The 18,102-nt window shown below is 37.6% G+C and overlaps 1 protein-coding gene across 3 annotated transcripts in view; it reads left to right on the top strand.

The window, feature by feature from the left end:
• The window catches only part of DOCK4 (dedicator of cytokinesis 4), a 475,993-nt gene that overhangs the window by 225,853 nt on the left and 232,038 nt on the right, over window positions 1–18,102 (top strand). For all 3 annotated transcript variants that reach the window (XM_032761480.2, XM_032761481.2, XM_032761479.2), the window contains exon 8: window positions 2,747–2,898. In XM_032761480.2, coding sequence (XP_032617371.1) covers window positions 2,747–2,898 — 152 coding nt within the window. The remainder of the gene's footprint in view (window positions 1–2,746; window positions 2,899–18,102) is intronic.

Here is an 18,102-nt window from a genome sequence, read left to right as displayed (position 1 = left end):
CAGTGATTCTCAACCCTCATTGCCCATTAGAATCACCTGGGGAGCTTTTAAAACCGCCAGTCTCTGGACCCCCAGCCCCTAGAAATTCTAATTTAATTGTTCTGAGATAAGACCCGGGCATAAGTATTTTTTAAAAGCTCTCTTGGGGACTCTAAACTGTAGCCAAGGTTGAGAACCACTGATCTAGATATATTGGATTCGTTGCATCAGTAAAGGAGCTAATTTTTTCTCCTCAATTCTTGTGAATGTCATGATTGGTGCAGGGAAATTTGCACTGTTTGAGGTTAAGAGAGGATATCTCCTTAAGGTCTATTCTTTTCATAAGGTTTTTCATCCGTTTCTCTAGCTCTGGCCTTTAGTAGTCATTCAGTTCTTCATAGTAGCTTATGCTCTGTTACCCTTTTAAGTAAACATATGTTTTCTTTTAAGTAAATCAGTAAATAAGTTAGCAGTTCTGGTGGGGTGGAGGGGAATGGGGAAGCCTTGATAGTTAGAGATGTATTTTTATGAACATATGATGCCACTTTTGCCACAGTTAAAAAAAATTGTTAAAGCACAAAGTAGAGCAACCTTTATAGAAAACAAGGCAAAATCATTCTTTTTTCCTACAAGTAGAATATTTTTCTCCAGGAAACTGCATTTAGTAATTATAGCCCACACATGCCTCAATGCTTAGGTCTACTTTTAAAAACAACTTACTTACTCTCCACTTTTATGAAGAGATTCCCAGTGTACCTGTTGAGTATACAGTGATTATAGATGAATTTAGCTAAATTTTTTCCGCGCTTTGCTTCTCAAGTAGTTCAGAATAAAAGTTTTAACTTCTAAGCATGAAAAAATTCTAGTGATTTTATGTTGCGTTAACACTTGTAAATTTACATGACATTTTGGCTTCATTTGGTCATTCAGTAGTTTTTGAACTCAAAGGCGTAAAAAGATGGCTAATGTAGACATAGGGTCATTTACCTTACCCCTCAACACAGGCTATGGCTCTGTTACAATGAAATTGAAATCCCTGAACTATTTTTTTAATTGTCAAAGTGATCCAAAAGAGGTAGTTTTGTTATTAGTCTGTGCTATGAAAGTGATAATCTTCCACATTCTTAGCACCTGTTCTATTAATACACAAGCCTAGCCACGTGTTTTTCCTGTACTCTTATCCTGAGTCAGTGTTACTCGAAGTGTGGTCCAAGAAATGGCTGGACCTTGAACTGTTGGTCCAACTATACAAATGACAAGTAAATGATTAGAAACCTTTATGGCATTTTGACATTGCCATGGCATTTTTATTGTATTTCATGAAAGAATCAGTCTGCAGTGAATTATGGAGAGAAATAACCTGGTCCCTCACTGCAAGCAGTGTGAGGAGCCCTAACCTAGATAGGTAAATCCTGCACCCTCCTTACCTCTCAGCTAAAGTGCCATTTTCCCAGGACGCCTGCCCAGTCTCATGTCAAATCCCCACTTTTATACTCTCATCATAATCTGGATCTTTAGGCTGGGCGCAGTAGCCCACACCTGTAATCCCAGCACTTGGGCAGGCTGAGGCAGGAGGATCGCTTGAGTCCAGGAGTTCAAGACCAGCCTGGGCAACATGGTGAAACCTCGTCTCTACAAAAAGTATGAAAATTAGCTGGGTGTGGTAACACGTGCCTGTAATCCCAGGTACTCTGGAGGCCGAGGCAGGAGGATCACTTGAGCCTGGGAGGTAGAGGCTGCAGTGAGCTGAGATCATGCCACCACTGCAGTCCAGCCTAGGCAGTAGAGCAAGATACTGCCTCAAAAATAATAATAACAGTAATCTGGGTCTTTGCTTCCATTCGTCACAGTTGCAGTTTTACATGTGTATGTGTGACAATTTTGTTCATGCCTGCTTCCGCTAGTAGATAGATGCTCTGTGAAGGTGTGACCTGTTTCTGTTTTTACTCATCATTGTGTTCCCAGGGCTTGGTACATAGGAGATACTTGAATGTATGTTGGGTGAATGATCATCCCCATGTTATCCTCCTTCCTGGACTCGTGAATGATTCTTTTTCTCCCTCAACCTGTGGGAACTCACATCTTGTCTTGTTGCCCAAGTTGAGCCTGGACTGGCTGTATTGAGGAAGGAATTCAAGGTGGACATAGATGCTATCTTAGCTTTAGACACCTTGCTGGCTTTCCTAGGTCTCTCCCTATGGCGCCACAGCAAGTTAGAAACTATTATTTGCCACAGCCTGTCTTAGACAACTACCACAACTTTACAATTTAGTATAACCTAAAAGAACTTTTAATTATGAGTAATGAGAAGTGATAACTGAGATATAATTTAGTCTGCTTTTTAAAAAGATGACTAATAATTTGTTCTCATCTTGGGAGTTGATAAGGGAGCAAAAGAATCCTTTGAACTTCCTGCTTCCTGAATCTACTCAGTGAGTTGTTATTTTAACATTAATGATTTTAAAAATTCTTCAAGCAAGGTTCTTTGATAATCTATAAACTTCACGGTTTCTTATTTTAGAAGTTGGAAGAAAATTTGGAATTTAACATCCAAAGTTAAATTGGATATCTTCCAGACTATTTCTATGTCCATAGTCTAAAAGACATAGAATGTATATTTTGCTGTGGATTTAGATACCAAATCCACAGCAAAATAAAAAGTTATGGCATAGGACATCACAGTCACCTCATAGCTAACTAGTTTGTTGGGTCCTGTTATTTCCTTCAGTCCATGCTGATCATTTTTTTGTTCGGGGGTGTCATTCAGATGGAACATCGACATCGGAAGAAAGACACCCCAGTGCAGGCCAGCAGTCACCACCTCTTTGTCCAGATGAAGAGCCTCATGTGTTCCAACCTGGGAGAGGAGCTGGAGGTCATCTTCTCACTCTTCGACAGTAAAGAGAACCGGCCAATCAGGTACCTGCACGTGGAGATAGGGTTTCAATGTCTTAATGTTAGAATGGTGGATATTTGTGATTGGCAAGCTGTAAGATATATGTCTTGTATACTTTTTACTCCATCAGCCTCAATTTTCTCACCAGTAGAACTCTGAGTTTCTAAACTGCCTGTTCTTTGGATGTTTCTGTGAGGGATAATGAATGCAGCATTCTTTGACAAATTCAAAAGGGCTATAGAATCAGAATAATTGATATTAAATGGAAGTATGACATGGATATCAAGTCTGTTATTTGTTTTAATTATTTTGTATTGGTAACATAAAGAAGATACAGATTCTCTGGAGAAGTTTGCTTATCACAGTCAGCATGCTGTATCTTTCAGATTTTCAGTAAACCATTCTGTTATTCTTATCCCATCAGGATCAAATGGTTTAAAGAGACAACTAAATACTTAGAAACCTTCCCATTAAAGTTTCAGAGCTTTGAGGTGATAACTAATTTTCACATATTTCTTTTTCTTTCTCAGTTCTCTGAGTCTTACCTATTACAATTCTCTTTTGGTTCTCTTTTCTCTTTCAGTATTTAGGAAAAGATATATAGTGTATGTTTTGGTTGTTATTCGAAAGTCTCAACTCCTATTAAAACTTTTTTGTCTAAAATTTTTAATATTTGTTTTAAAGTTAAACATAAAACATGCCATCTTTCAAATTAAAAATTTCACAGATAAATTGAGAATTTGAATTGAATCACACAAATCACACACAATGACCCAACTGTACCATGCTTTAAAAAAATACTTTTCAATAAACACTAACAATGGTAGGCAATACCGAGTCTCATATATATATATAATATATATACACACACATACACACATATACACACACATATATATACACACACACGCACACACACACACACACACACACACACACATATATATATATATATATATTTTTTTTTTTGAGATGGAGTCTTGCTCTGTCGCCCAGGCTGGAGTGCAGTGATGTGGTCTTCGCTCACTGTAACCTCCACCTCCTGGGTTGAAGTGATTCTCCTGCCTCAGCCTCCTGAGTAGCTTGCCCAGCTAATTTTTGTATTTTTAGTAGAGATGCAGTTTCACCATGTTGGCCGGGCTGGTCTCGAACCCCTGACCTCAGATAATCCACCTGCCTCGGCCTCCCAAAGTGCTGGGATTACAGGCATGAGCCACTGCGCCTGGCCTATTATTTTATAAACAGAAAATAATCTTGGAGTAATTCTTTTCCGGTAAAATAGTTTTCTTTTTCTAGGGAATATGTGTGAAGTTTATTTTTAATGCAGTTACAGCCATAAAATCTTTGTTGAATTAGCTTATATCTTAGTCATTATCTACTAGTAAGTGTACTTTTTATTTCTTGACAGTGGACTATGTCCATAGAATTTAGAAGGTGGTGTTTTTGTGCACCAGGCACAAAATTTATGAGGTGTGGAAATAACAGTGGTAATACAGTTTTAAAATCTACTCTCTACACTGTTAGAGGAATTGAATCAGTGTGTTAAAAGAACTTTGCCTCTTTACAAATCAGCACTACTAAAAAGGGAAGTAAAAGGCGTGAAAAACTGATCCAAGTTATACTTTAGAAATGTGAAAGATTATTTAGAGATAATGTTTGTTTATATGTTGAAGTGTGTCTGGTTTGTGGGTAGTTTAGTTTACAAAATCTTTATAACATTGTCTGTATAATATGTGATCTCTTTAATATGCTTTATAAACTATATGACATGTAAAAGGAAGAACTAAAGTTATTCTTTTGCTCATTTCTGTTAAACTAAAGCTTTTTTTGTTTGTTTTTGTTTGAGACAGAGTCTTGCTCTGTCACCCAGGCTGGAGCTCAGTGGCACATTCTTGGCCCACTGCAACCTCCACCTCCTAGGTTCAAGTGATTCTGGTGCCTCAGCCTCCCAAGTAGCTGGGATTACAGACACCCACCACCACGCCCAGCTAATTTTTGTATTTTTAGTAGAGATGGGGTTTCGCCATGTTGACCGGGCTGGTCTTGAACTCCTGGCCTCAAGTGATCCCCCCGCCTTGGCCTCCCAAAGTGCTGGGGATTATAGGCATGAGCCACTGTGCCTGGTCGCCTGTTAAGCTAAAGTTTTTGAGGAATACAAACTCCCCTTTGCCACTAATGCTCAAATTGCATTATCATAGGATTGTACTAATTTGGGATTAATATTAGCTTGTCTCTAAATATCATCTCATTATAAACATTTTCAAATTTTCTCAAACATTCTAAATAGGTATTGATCTTCAGAGTGCTCCTTATTTTATTCCTATATCGTTAGCAAAAGTAAGATAATAACTCGGGTACAGCGTCCGCCAAAATGTTGTGTTTGTGTTCCACAAGTTCAAGCCAGGAGCTGTGTAGGTTTCCTGGTCTGTAATGTGGCTGGGCTGCCATGCCTGCCTACTTCCACTGGTCTCTCCCTCCGCTTTTCCCTCTCTCACTTCTGCCTTCACCCTCCCCTTTTGTCACCCTCCTCCCCATCCCTTTTCCTTCCTCCTCCTTTCTCTGCACCTGCCCCCCCCCCCTACCACACACACACACACCCCTCTTCAATATCCCACCTGATCTGTAATGATCCTAGGAGAAATCAAGTCAATCCCTTCCCACTGCTTCTCCTCAATGTGTTTGGTTATCTGTGGCTCTCACCTCTCAAACTCACAATCACCACAAAGGTGATTGGCAAAAGAATGAATAAGTATCACAATATATGCTTACTAGATGTTTGGAACAGCCTCAGATTTATCTTCTTGATGTTTCTGAGGCCTTAGGCCACACAGTGATTGTTTTCTTTTAGGAAGTGTTCAAAACCTTGTAATGAGTCAGTTTGGTTCAAACTGCCGGGAACACAGAGCAGTTCACCGTCCCTGCATGAAGAGGCCTTAGGATGCACAGATCTGAAGACTGGGCTTGACTCTTGTCTCTGCAGTTGATGGTGACTCTGCAGCCCTGACCCCTTTACTTCCTTCTATTTTTTTCTTTCATCTTGGAACTGCTAACAGTTCTTGCTGCCTTCATCCCACCGGGTGTAGGTAATAAGTATCAAATGTCTGCATCTTCTCAGAAAAAAGTACTGTGAATGTGAGGTGTGATTTTAAGGCATTGTTATATTTCTTCTTATTTGTGAGTGTTTTAAAATTTTGTATTTCTTTTAAACTTTTTATTTTAGAAAAATTTCCTACATATATAGAAGTAGACTATTGTAAGGAACCCTTATGTACCCTCCACCAGCTTCAACAACTATCAACAAAAGTTTGATCTTGTTTTAACCACATTCCTTTCCAATTTTTATCTTTATCCCCAGATTATTTTGAAGCAAATTCTTGACCTCATAACATTTTCAAATGTAAAAAAAAGGAACTCTAAAGGAATTATCGTCTAAAAAATTAATATTCCTTTAACATCATCAAATATTCATTTGCCATTGGAGTCAGATTCCCCCATTGACTCATAAATATTGTTTTACAAATTGTTCAAATTGAGATCCAAATAAAGTCCATATGTTGCAGGTAAGTCTTATACATAAATTTCAGCTCTTGCTTCCCTCTTCCTCTTAAATTCCTGGAACTTATTTGTCATTTGGTTTATTTCTTTTTGAGAGTTCAAAGTCTAATTGCAAACATTGACAATCAGTGGACAAAAGATGGTATAGTTAAGTGAATGCTTGTGTTATTAAATAGGAGGGTTAGTGCTATAATTTACAAAAAGTAAAATGCCAGAGGAAAAGAAGTCAGTATACGAAAAAGATACTTGCACACTCATGTTTTTAACAGCACAATTTGCAATTGCAATAATATGGAACCAGCCCAAATGCCCATCAATCAATGAGTGGATAAAGAAAATGTGAGATATATATACATGCCATGGAATACTACTCAGCCATATAAAGGAATGAAATAATGGCTTTTGCAGCAACCTGGATGGAATTAGAGACTATTATTCTAAGTGAAGAAACTCAGGAATGGAAAACCAAACGTCATCTGTTCTCACTCATAAGTTGGAGCTAAGCTATAAGGATGTAAAGGCATAGGAATGATGCCATAGACTTTGTGAACTCCGGGGAAAGGGTGTGAGGGGGATTAGGGATAAAAGACTACACATTTGGTACAGTGTACACTGTTTAGGTGATGGGTGCAACAAAGTCTCAGAAATCACCACTAAAGAACTTCTTCATGTAAAAAAATTTAAAAAAAATTTAAAGATAGAAGGACAGAGAACTAGAGATGTGATAAAACATATGATAAGTGTTAATGATAGAATCTAGGTAGTATGTATATATGTGTTCACTGGAAATTTTTTTTGTTTCTTTATACATAAAAATTTCCATAATAAATGCTAAAAAACGTAAAAAAAAAAAAAGAATGTAGTCTAAATGATCTTTAAGGCTTCAGTCTGGCCATTGATCACAGAATGTTACCTTGTGCAGGTACAGGTAGAGGGACCAATATGTGCAAAACCTATAGAGGACAGATTAGGAAACAGGGTGTTTATTCCTCACATAAGACAAATAACTGGTTAGTACTTTGAAAAAAAAAATTCCTCCTTTAAGAAGCAAACAGCCAGCATTTATTGAGCACTAACCATCTGCCATACTGTGTTTTAAGTGCTTTAAATATATTATTTGCACCAATTTTACAGATGAGGAAGCCAAGACACCGAGAGGCTAGAGAAGGTGACCAAACTCCTGTAAGTGGCAAAAGGCAGAGCAGAGCTGCAGACCCCGTGCTCTGGCCCAAAGCCTGCCCTCTGAACCACGCCACCAGCAGTCGCATCAGAATCACTGCCTAAGCACTTCAGTATTTGTCTGAAAGTTTCCATAGTTAAACAGGATTTTATTGGCCAGAATTGGAGCTTTAGAGACTGAAAGTCTTAATAATAAATTATTATGAATTCTTGATAATGGTAATACTGAAACTGATATAGGGCCTCAGAAATCATCTATGCTATAGAAGTTGGGTTTTAAATTGAGTCCTTCTCAAAATACTTTAAGAATAGCAAAGTGGCTCCTCCAGCTACCCATGAAGTGGAAAGAAAGAAGGCCAAGAGGAAGAAGGTGGCCCTGACCCCTGCTGTCTTGAAGAAGCAGGAGGCCAAGAAAGTGATAAATCTTCTGTTTGAGAAAAGGCCTAAGAATGTTGGCATTTGACAGGACATCCAACCCAAAAGGGACCTCCCCGGCTTTGTGAAATGGCCCCGCTATATCAGGTTGCTGTGGCAAAGAGCCATCCCCCATTAGTGGCTGAAAGTGCCTCCTGTGATTAACCAGTTCACTCAGGCCTTGGACCACCAAACAGCTACTCAGCTGCATAAGCTGGCCCACAAGTACAGACCAGAGACAAAGCAAGAGAAGAAGAGGCTGTTGGCCCAGGCTGAGAAGAAAGCTGTGGCAAAGGGGATGTGCCCACTGAGAGACTACCTGTTCTTTGAGCAGGATTAACACTATCACCACCTTGGTGGAGAACAAGAAGGCTCAACTGATGGTAACTGCACATGACATGGATCCCATTGAGCTGATTGTCTTCCTGCCTGCCCTGCATCATAAAATGAGGGTCCCTAACTGCATTATCAAGGGGAAGGCAAGACTGGAATGTCTAGTCCACAGGAAGACCTGCACCACTGTCGCTTTCACACACGTTAGCTCGGAAAATAAAAGAGCTTTGGCTAAGCCAGTGGAAGCTATCAGGACCAATTACAACGACAGATATGATGACATCGACCATCACTGGGGAGGCAATTTCCTGGGTCTAAAATCTTTGGCTCACATTCCCAAGCTGGAAAAGGCAAAGGCTAAAGAACCCACCACTAGACTGGGTTAAATATATACTGTTGAGTTTTTTGTACATAAAAATAATAATTCTCCTCAAAAAACAAAATAGCAAAGTGGCATCAATTGTTACTTTATGCTAGTGATCAAAATCTTAGATTAAGTACTTAGATGTGTCCAATACAAAAGGAGCCAGCATGTAAAAGTACTCCCTTTCTTGTTCACCCAGTAGAATTATGAAGCACGTAGTAATTCCTCAGTACCAGGAAGAGTGCATTTCCTGATAAGAACTTGTCATGGAAGCTGGACCATATTTAGAAAGCCCATTAATTTTGTTTCAAAACAATTACTGAATATCCCTGAGGGTGGCCCAGTATGTTAAGCCTGCAAGGTGTGTTTTGGGCACTTCTTGCCGTGACTAAAGATTGAGGCCCATTCCCACGGCATCCTGCTCAAACACACCTACTCCAGGCTTCTTTTCCAGTTTACCTTCCTCACTTGTTTGTGTCACATCACCAGCCCAGTGTCTCCTGAAGGCACAGCCACATTGGAGAAGCAAAAATCACGTACTTTTATTTGAGGTATATACAGTCTTGACACAATTTCTCTCTATAAAATATAATTATTAGTTTTATAAAACGAGTTTTCCAGATTTTTACATGAGCCAATTGTTCTTAGAGCATATTTATCTGGTTGAAAGTTTATGATTTCTCCAGCCCTCAAGGGTATTGCTGGGAAAGGGAGGGAATAATTTCTCTGCAAATCATATGTAATTTTATTACATTCATTTAACACTTATGTAATGCTTATTATATTCCAGGCACCATTCTAAGCTCTTTAAGAAATATTAATTTAATTAGCCCTTGTAACACTCTATACAGTGGATACTACTAATATCCATGTTTTTATAGATGGGGAAACTGAGGCACAGAGAGATTTTAATAACTTGCCCAAGGTCATACAGCTGATACATAGTGGAGCTGGTATTCTAACATGGCGGTTTATGTAGGAATCTGTATTCTAAATCACTGCTCTACACCCATACTCATCATGTACAATATCTATAAGATTCTACATTATTCATCAACCTATTTTTACTCACCAGTGTGTAATAAGGAGTCTGTCGAGGGTTTGTAGTTTTAAGAAACTAGAGTAGGAGGGACTTGACCTCGTTAAGAATTGACAGGGAAGATCCAGTAATGAGGGAGAGGGGAAATCACTGATTGCCCAAGGTCCCTTAGGAGGCATCAGGAAACAGATTTGAGTTTGCTGGTGGGGAGATTAGCCATGGGCCAGAGAAAGGAAGAGACAGAAGAATGTGGACATGCATAAACTGAGGTGTAGGATTGGGCATATGAGTCTTTGTTACATGAAAGCAAACTACTTAGCATTATTTGCTACTGTGTTTCCTTTAGCTTGCATTTAAAATTGGCTTCTGTACTACATGGTGATAGAGTCATGGTATTTGTTTATGCTTTCCATAGGTTGCGCAGCTATGGATGTGTATATTCTTATCTCTCCTGTTTTGGCATATGTCAATTAATCTACAATAGACAGTAAATTTTATGGACCAGTGAAAACAATGCTGTTTACTGGTTGACTACCTCCCTTATAACTTTCATTACTTTGTTTACTGATGTACTCTAGGGTTTCATCAGTTAAAGTTGTAAATTTGTCTTGGGACTAATCTATTAACATATTGCATTCTCATCAGAGAATGTATTTAATAGGACCTGAGTACCACCAGTTGGTACTCAGCTGGCATAGGGCTGCTCATGCATGTGAGCTGCTGGCATGGGCTTTTATTTGAGAAAATAGCAGCAGGGTAGTACTTCTGGAAAAAGTGTTATCCCGATGATTACATACAAAAAGTCTTATCCTAGTAATTAAGTACAGATGAGGTTTACTGTCTGCTTGTGACTTACTCACATACTTTTCTGAAGCTAGGTATTTTTCCTAACATCACACCATTAAACTCTCCATTTTTCTTGAAATACTTCATTTCCATATAAATTTTGTATTGCCTACAATTACCTTCTATTTGGTATATCATTCCATTCTATCATTTAAGAAAAAGAAAGTAATGAATGCAATTGGTGAGGTACAGATTTTTTTAAATATGGAAATATGGATTCATACTGAATTCTGAAATACATCTGGATATCTCTTCACCCCCAAGACACATACCTTTGTGTATCTTGTGCGCCACATAGTAATCTAAGTGGCCAGATTCTGGAGTCAGATGGCAAGAGTTCAAGTCCTGGCTTTGTCATTTAGTAGCTACATCAGTTTTGGCAAGTTAATTCATGTCTCTCAAGGCTGTTAACTTGTCTGATAAGTAGAGATAATAATAGTACTTTCCCCATGGGGTTATTGGAGGATTAAATTTAGTGTAATACTTTCCACCTGATAATTGGTCAGTAAATCTTAGTTATTAGAATGATTATTTTTAAAAAGCAGTACAGGAAATATACTTAACCAGAAATAATATGTGTTAATTGCTCTTGAAGCCTTAAAGAAATATGTTCCAAGGCACTGTTTATTTTTTTAGGTATATGGTATTATAGTTATGTAATATTTAAAGAGACCTACTAGTAAAAGGTAAAATGGAATCAGAGGTATGATTTGCTTTAAAATACTTCAGCAATGGAAGAACAAAGAGAAAGAAAAAGCAAAAAGGAGAAAATATAACAAAATATGTGGAGAAAATATGACAAAATTTCTTGGTTATGAATCCCCTGTGATAGGTATATGAGCTCTTGGCTGAACTTCTAGCATATAGTATATGTAGTTAATGAATTACCTGCTTAAAATTTATTAATGTTTTCATACTGTATGTAGGCCATAAAGCAATGAGAAAAGACATTTTTTTCCAATGTCTTTAAAGAACATTGGAGTGGTTTAGTCACTAGCCTCATAGATGATGGTCTGAATTCCATTCTGCCTAGAATAATATACTCGTTACATGAACTGACAGTTAAGGTTTTCATAATGTTTTTGACAAAACTTAAGAGGAGTATTTTCCTATGGTCTAGGACATTGAGTGTTATATCACATATACGTTATAATAATATTCCTCTTGAAGCATGAGCCTTGATTCAGACTTAAAATAGGCAGCTTTTAGAAGATTAATAAAGATTCTGTGAGAGAAAATAGCTTGTATGCTTAAATCCTTAAAGGATTTTTGCCTTACAGGCAAAATCAGTGCCACCTTCCTAGAAATTCTAAATAAGTATAGGTTTATCCTCCCAAAGGTGAGGGAATTCCCGTTGTAAGAATGCACATCACCTCTACCCATTCACTAGTTCATTCACTCACTATGAAAGCACGGTAAGAGTAAGTGAAGTGTTGTGTGCCAGCTGTCCGAGACCCTCTAAGCGTTTGTAGAGGTTTAAAGTTGAATCCTGAAGCAACGGCAGAAGGGATCCAGACACAAGTGAAGGAATCTACCTTGAAAAAGTGGAAGGACACTTCTTTTATTAATGTGGAAGATGAAGGAAGTGAAATGGGTGTAAAATGCTGAGATGGAATCAAGAGACTTTAGGTTTGTGGCCTTGATCTTTTTTAAGTAAAGGGGGAAACAAGATCAGCTGCCATTGGAGAGCAAAAGAGAGGACAGAGGAAGCTGAGGACTGAAAGTGAGTTGTAGGAAGAAGGCAAGCAGACGTGGAGCAAATTTGTGATAGGGATCCAGCAATCTAACCCCTGGGCCTGCATCTAAAGAAATGAAACCAGTGTGTGCAAGATATATCTGCACTTCCATGTTGACTGCAGCACTACTGACAATAGCCAAGATGTGGAGTCAACCTAAGTGTCCATCAACAGATGAATGGATAAAGAAAATGTGGTATGTATACACTTTGGAATACTATTCAGCCTTAAAAAGAAGGACACTCTGTCGTTTGGGACAACATGGATGTACCTGGAGGACATTATGTTAAGTGAAATAAGCCAGGCACAGAGAGACAAAGAGTGCATTATCTCACTGACATGTGGAGTGTAAAAAAGTTGAACTCATAGTAGTGGAGAGAAGAAGGGAGATTACTAGGGGTTAGGGGAAGGAATTTTGGAAAAGTAGGATACAAAATTTCAGTTAGATAGGAGGAATAAGTCCAAGAGAGCTATTGTACAACGTGGTGGTTATGGTTAATAGCAGTGTATTATATACTTTCACATTGCTGAGAGAGTAGATTTTAAGTGTTTTCATCCCCCCCCAAAAAAAAAAAACCACGTGAGGTAAAGCACGTATTTTACCTCATGGTAGGTTAGCTTGATTTAGCCATTCCACAATGTATACATATTTCAAAACAACATGTTTTATTTAGAATTGATAAATAAATACAATTTTTATTTATCAATTCTTTTTTTTTTTTTTTTTTCTTTTTTAAGACAGAGCCTCACTCTGTTGCCCAGGCTGGAGTACAGTGGCACAGTCTCGGCTCCCTGCAACCTCTACCTCCTGGGTTCAAGCGATTCTCCTGCCTCAGCCCCCAAGTAGCTGAGACTACAGGCATGTGCCACCACGCCCGGCTAATTTTTTGTATTTTTAGTAAAGATGGGGTTTCACTGTGTTAGCCAGGATGGTCTCGATCTCCTGACCTCATGATCCTCCCACCTCGACCTCCTAAAGTGCTAGGTTACAGGCGTGAGCCACTGCGCCCAGGCCGTTTATCAATTCTAAATAAATAAATAAGTAAAATGTAAAAAATATATAAATAATTAAGTGTAAAAAAGAAAAGTGTGATAGAGAGTAAGTGAAGGCTCACAGAATTGCTGAGTGCAGTGAGGGCTGCGCCAATGGGAGACATCTGAAATTGCTAGTGCATCCAGACTCCCAGGTTAGCTTTTGCTGGACGTGCTTAGCAAATAGGGATCAGAAGCAGGTGGTAAGGTTGGAGACTGAAACATCATAGGTGGAAAAGAAGGAGAAAATTGAGGATTCTGTGTCATAAGGAAAATCTAAGAAGTTACCATCATAGCTTCCAATGAGTGAGGCTGATACAATCTAATACCCTTTTCCATTTTAAAAGGAAATGAAAAAACCGTACTTCTTTTGAAAAGACTGAATTGCTAGGAAAATTTTTCGAGAGCGTACAGAAAGAACTGTTAGGGAGAATTGTTATTTGGCCCAGACTAGCAAAATATGCTAATATTTTTGTGCATGTATGCTAGTACATAACATAAGAGAGCAGATATGGCTTTTTCATTCCCTGCACTGTGCTAGTATTTCTTCTTTCATACATCATTTAAAACGTATAGCATGATCACAGAAGTTCAGCATCTATATTGTTATATAAATTAGGAGCATATGTTGTTTTGAACATCAAAAATCATGGGCATAGATCCCTTTTTGTAGTTTCATGTTATAAAATCAGCTCAAAAATGTGACGTCTCCAAAGCAGAGCAATAATGTAGGGAAAATGTCTGACTGGCCAGAGGTACAGGGAGTACAACTTTGTTTGAGAACAAAAATAGATGGAGACGGCATTCAGAGACCCTCCTTGGATTGTGGCAATATCAACTATTCCATACGGCCCAGAGCATTTCCTGCTGTGTCTAGACATGCTGGCACAGATTTCTCTGTGGGTGTCTGCCTGACTGTCAGTGACCCACAGCGACCTTCCCTCGGGCCTCCTGTTGAAAGGCACTCCTGCTTTCCGCCCTCCCTCTTCTCCATCATTTGATTGTTTCAGCAGGTGCATGAAATGTGGGATTGTTGTCACTTCAGAGTTAATCAGATTCGTGGTTTACTCCCCCTTTGGTCACACTTCTGTGTCACATAAAAAAAGAAAATCACAAATAATTGCTTTAGAGATGTTGTGGTGTCAATAATGGGAGAGTTTTAAATATGAAATGAGCAAGAAGGAGGATCTAAATTAATACAAAACAAGCAGAGAAATGCTTTATTCATACTGAGAGCACCTAGGGTAGAACTGATTCACTTTTTTCTCTGTAGCATTTTAAGAGCCATACAATTCTAGTTGTTTTTAAAGTTGTAAATTTCTGCATCATTATAATGTGTTATTATAATAATAGGTGCCCAGAAATTCCAAGTTGCAGAAAACCAAAAACTCATAGAGTCAGTGAACTCAGAACTGATTTTCTCTTTCCCTTTCACTCTAAGCTCTAATTATTCAAGCTACTTGTCTCTTATTACTTAAATAGTGCAGGATTTTAGAAAGTGACCAGAAGGTTCTTTTACACCTATTCCTGTGTTTTAAAAGATAACCAGATTGATGTTCTTTTCACTAGGATTTGGGTCATCTCTGTCTTTCTTCCTTTGCTTTATGTCTGCTACCCATAAGGTATTCAGAATTACTTAGTTTTCCTAAGTTCCCTACAGGATAAGCTATGGTCACACTTAGCAACCCACCTCGCAAGGACTTCTTTGGTATTCATCTCCATTTGTGTTGTAAGATGGTTCAACATTAACAAAGGAATTGTTGATGATGCAGCTCTTCTTAGTTCCTTTCCCAAAGATAAGGCTTTGCCCACTCATCATCTAGATGTTCTCAGCACCTTGTAGAGTGCCTGACACAGGGCTGATTGATGCAGTTAGAGGAAGCTTACGAGTCTTACATTGTTGTTGAGGCAAAGCATTAAGAGATCATGCTATTATTATCTTAATTTTTGCTATCATCTTTCCACTGTGGTGAGGATGCGCTTATTAAGAAGAGAGAGTACTCAAAGTGTTGAGTGCATCAAAAATGTTTATAGAGTCGTTTCATGTTACACTGCTAATAAGAACTGTGCTCTCAGCCCTGTCTCTGGGGAAACATCATTTGCAAACACTGTCATGCTAAAAAAAAGTACATAAAAATTGTCAGATAAATGTATAGCATCTTTCCCTAAGTATTTCCATGTAGATATTTTGGACTACAAGTTAAAGAGAGACTGCATCTTCTTTTTGTTTCAGTTGAGCTTTATAAAGTTCACATTGTTCTTGTGGAATTGCTGATGTTCATTCGTTCATTCATTTATTTATTCAGCAAACAATTCTTGCTGTCCTTCTCAGGGCCAGACACTCATTTGGACACTGGGAACACATCACTGAATAAAACAGGAACAAAAAATTCCTACCTTCATGCCATTTATTAATATATTGTTAGACGATTCGACATTAACAAAGGAATTATCAATGATGCAGTCCTTGTTAGTTCCTTTTCCAAAGATAAGACTTTGCCAGTAGACACAGCTTATAGTCTACTGATGTTCAAAACACTCAAGCAAGTATTTCTGCCAGGTTGCTTAGTTATATAGTATACCTCTAAGGATTTTACTTGAAATGAACTTTGGGATTTCTAAAGTCTTCTGAACTTAGAGTCATGGCTATCTTTCTTAAATCAACAGTCAATCAAAATCATTTCCTTAATTCACCAGTTTCTGTATCATCCTTTGGATGGTACCCAATATGCAATTTTTATTTTGTAAAAGTATTTCACATTTCTTAACAATCAATCAAAATCATTTCCTTATTTCATCAGTTTCTGTGTCAGCCCTTTGTATGGTATCCAATATGCAATTTTTATTTCACAAAAGTATTTCACATGTCTAAAGCAATGGTTCCTAACTTTTTCAGTACCAAAGATTTCTCTTTAAAAGTATGTAAACTATAGACTTCAACAGAAAATAATGAACCTGTTCTCATAAGCATTAACATTTTCCTATCAGTTAAGAAGCTTTGTGGCTCCCAGGTTAAAAAAGCACCTGATCTTCCAAAAATATAGTTGAATGAGTCGTCTAATTAATAAATAGTATTTAATGATGCTTTAGATCATTTTCATTTTTAAAAGTTACAATGAATATAAAGAATCTATCAGTAAGATGTTGTGTCCATCAGTAAAAGCTATTGGAATGGAAATTTGATTTTGGCTTGTAAACCAAAATGTATCTGAAACAGATCTCAATCAATTTAGTTTATTTTGCCAAGGTTAAGGGCATGCACCTAGAAGACAGGTCTGTGCCTTTCTCCGAAGATAATATTGAGACTTCAATATTTAAAGGGGAAAGGCAGGCTGGAGGGGAAAGAGGAAGGTGGTCACATTACTGAATCCACATGTTGCAAGAGAAAAGGAATAGATAGGGGAATAGTCAATTATGTATTCATCTCACGCTCAGTAAATGAACACTTTACAGACAATAAGGTGAACATAGAGTAACTACCTGTGGAGATATTTAACCTGTTATCTGTAGCTCTCTGCTTAGGAGCAAAAGGAAAGGCAGCTTCTTGTATGACTCAGCTTTCAGCTTAATCTTTTTACCTTTGGCAGAGTGAATTGGGGGTCCCAAGTTTTTATTTTCCTTTCACAGACGTAATTTCATGAAAAAAAAAAAATCTCTCTAAGATAGTAAATGCATGAACGATTTATTATACTTACTGTTTTTGCAGGGCTTGAATTACATGGATTTTTATACTTATTCTGTGTTTGTTTATGGCTTTTCTGCCTTTTTAAGAAACTGCGTGCTTCAACTCAGAGTATTTATAAAGAGCTCAGGTTTACTTTACTTTAACATTCCTTATTATAGATACGTTCCTAATGAAAAGATGTTAGAAAGGTTACAATAATTTCTGAATATAGATCAGAGTGATTCTTTTCTCATGAAATGTCAAAGATACAGTATTTACAATGATCAAATGATATAAATTCCCAGAATGATAAGCAGAACGCATTCTGCCTACATACAGGCTTTCTCATTTCATGATCCCTGTTTGTGTTAACCAGATCCTATCTGTGCCTACTTTTGATTACTTCTCTAAGGAACTCGTTTTTTAGTGAAATTCTTAATGAGTTCTGTAGAGGGAGACTCAAGCAAGTATTTTTCTCAGTTTAGTTATACAGTAGGCCTTTTTCTAAAGATTTTACTTGAAACGAACTTTGAGATTTCTAAGGTCTCAAGTCTTCTGAACTTAAAGTCATGGCTGTTTTTCTTAAATCAACTGTCAATCAAAATCATTTCTTTCATTCACCAATTGCTTAATCTGGTAACAGAACAGAAGATGTGAAGCAGCAGCTGATCTGAACATTATTTATAATTTTAAAGAGTATTATATTCTTTTTTTATTGAATTTTACCTTCCTAAAAACTCTGCTAAAATTTTACCTTTCCTAAAAACAGAGATATTTGTTTCAGATATCTTTATTTTTCTGCAAAGACAAATAGCATGACGGAGAATATTGTACACAATAATCATCCTGACTAGTAAGAAAGAATTGGCTTGTTATTCAAAATTGGCAATGGAATTGGCTATAATTTAAAAATATATCTCCTGTTGTATCATTCAACTAAACCCAAATTCTTTATATGCCAACAAAGCCATCACATCATTTGGTTGCATAGTCCTCAACACTCAATTATTTGTAAGGTGAATATGGGCTTGAGCATTAATATTTTTAAAAGAAAACATCATCTAT

This window comes from Hylobates moloch, unplaced genomic scaffold (assembly GCF_009828535.3).
Source record: "Hylobates moloch isolate HMO894 unplaced genomic scaffold, HMol_V3 SCAFFOLD_1, whole genome shotgun sequence".
NCBI classification, from domain to species: domain Eukaryota; kingdom Metazoa; phylum Chordata; class Mammalia; order Primates; family Hylobatidae; genus Hylobates; species Hylobates moloch.
This window is presented reverse-complemented; position numbering and strand designations above follow the sequence as displayed.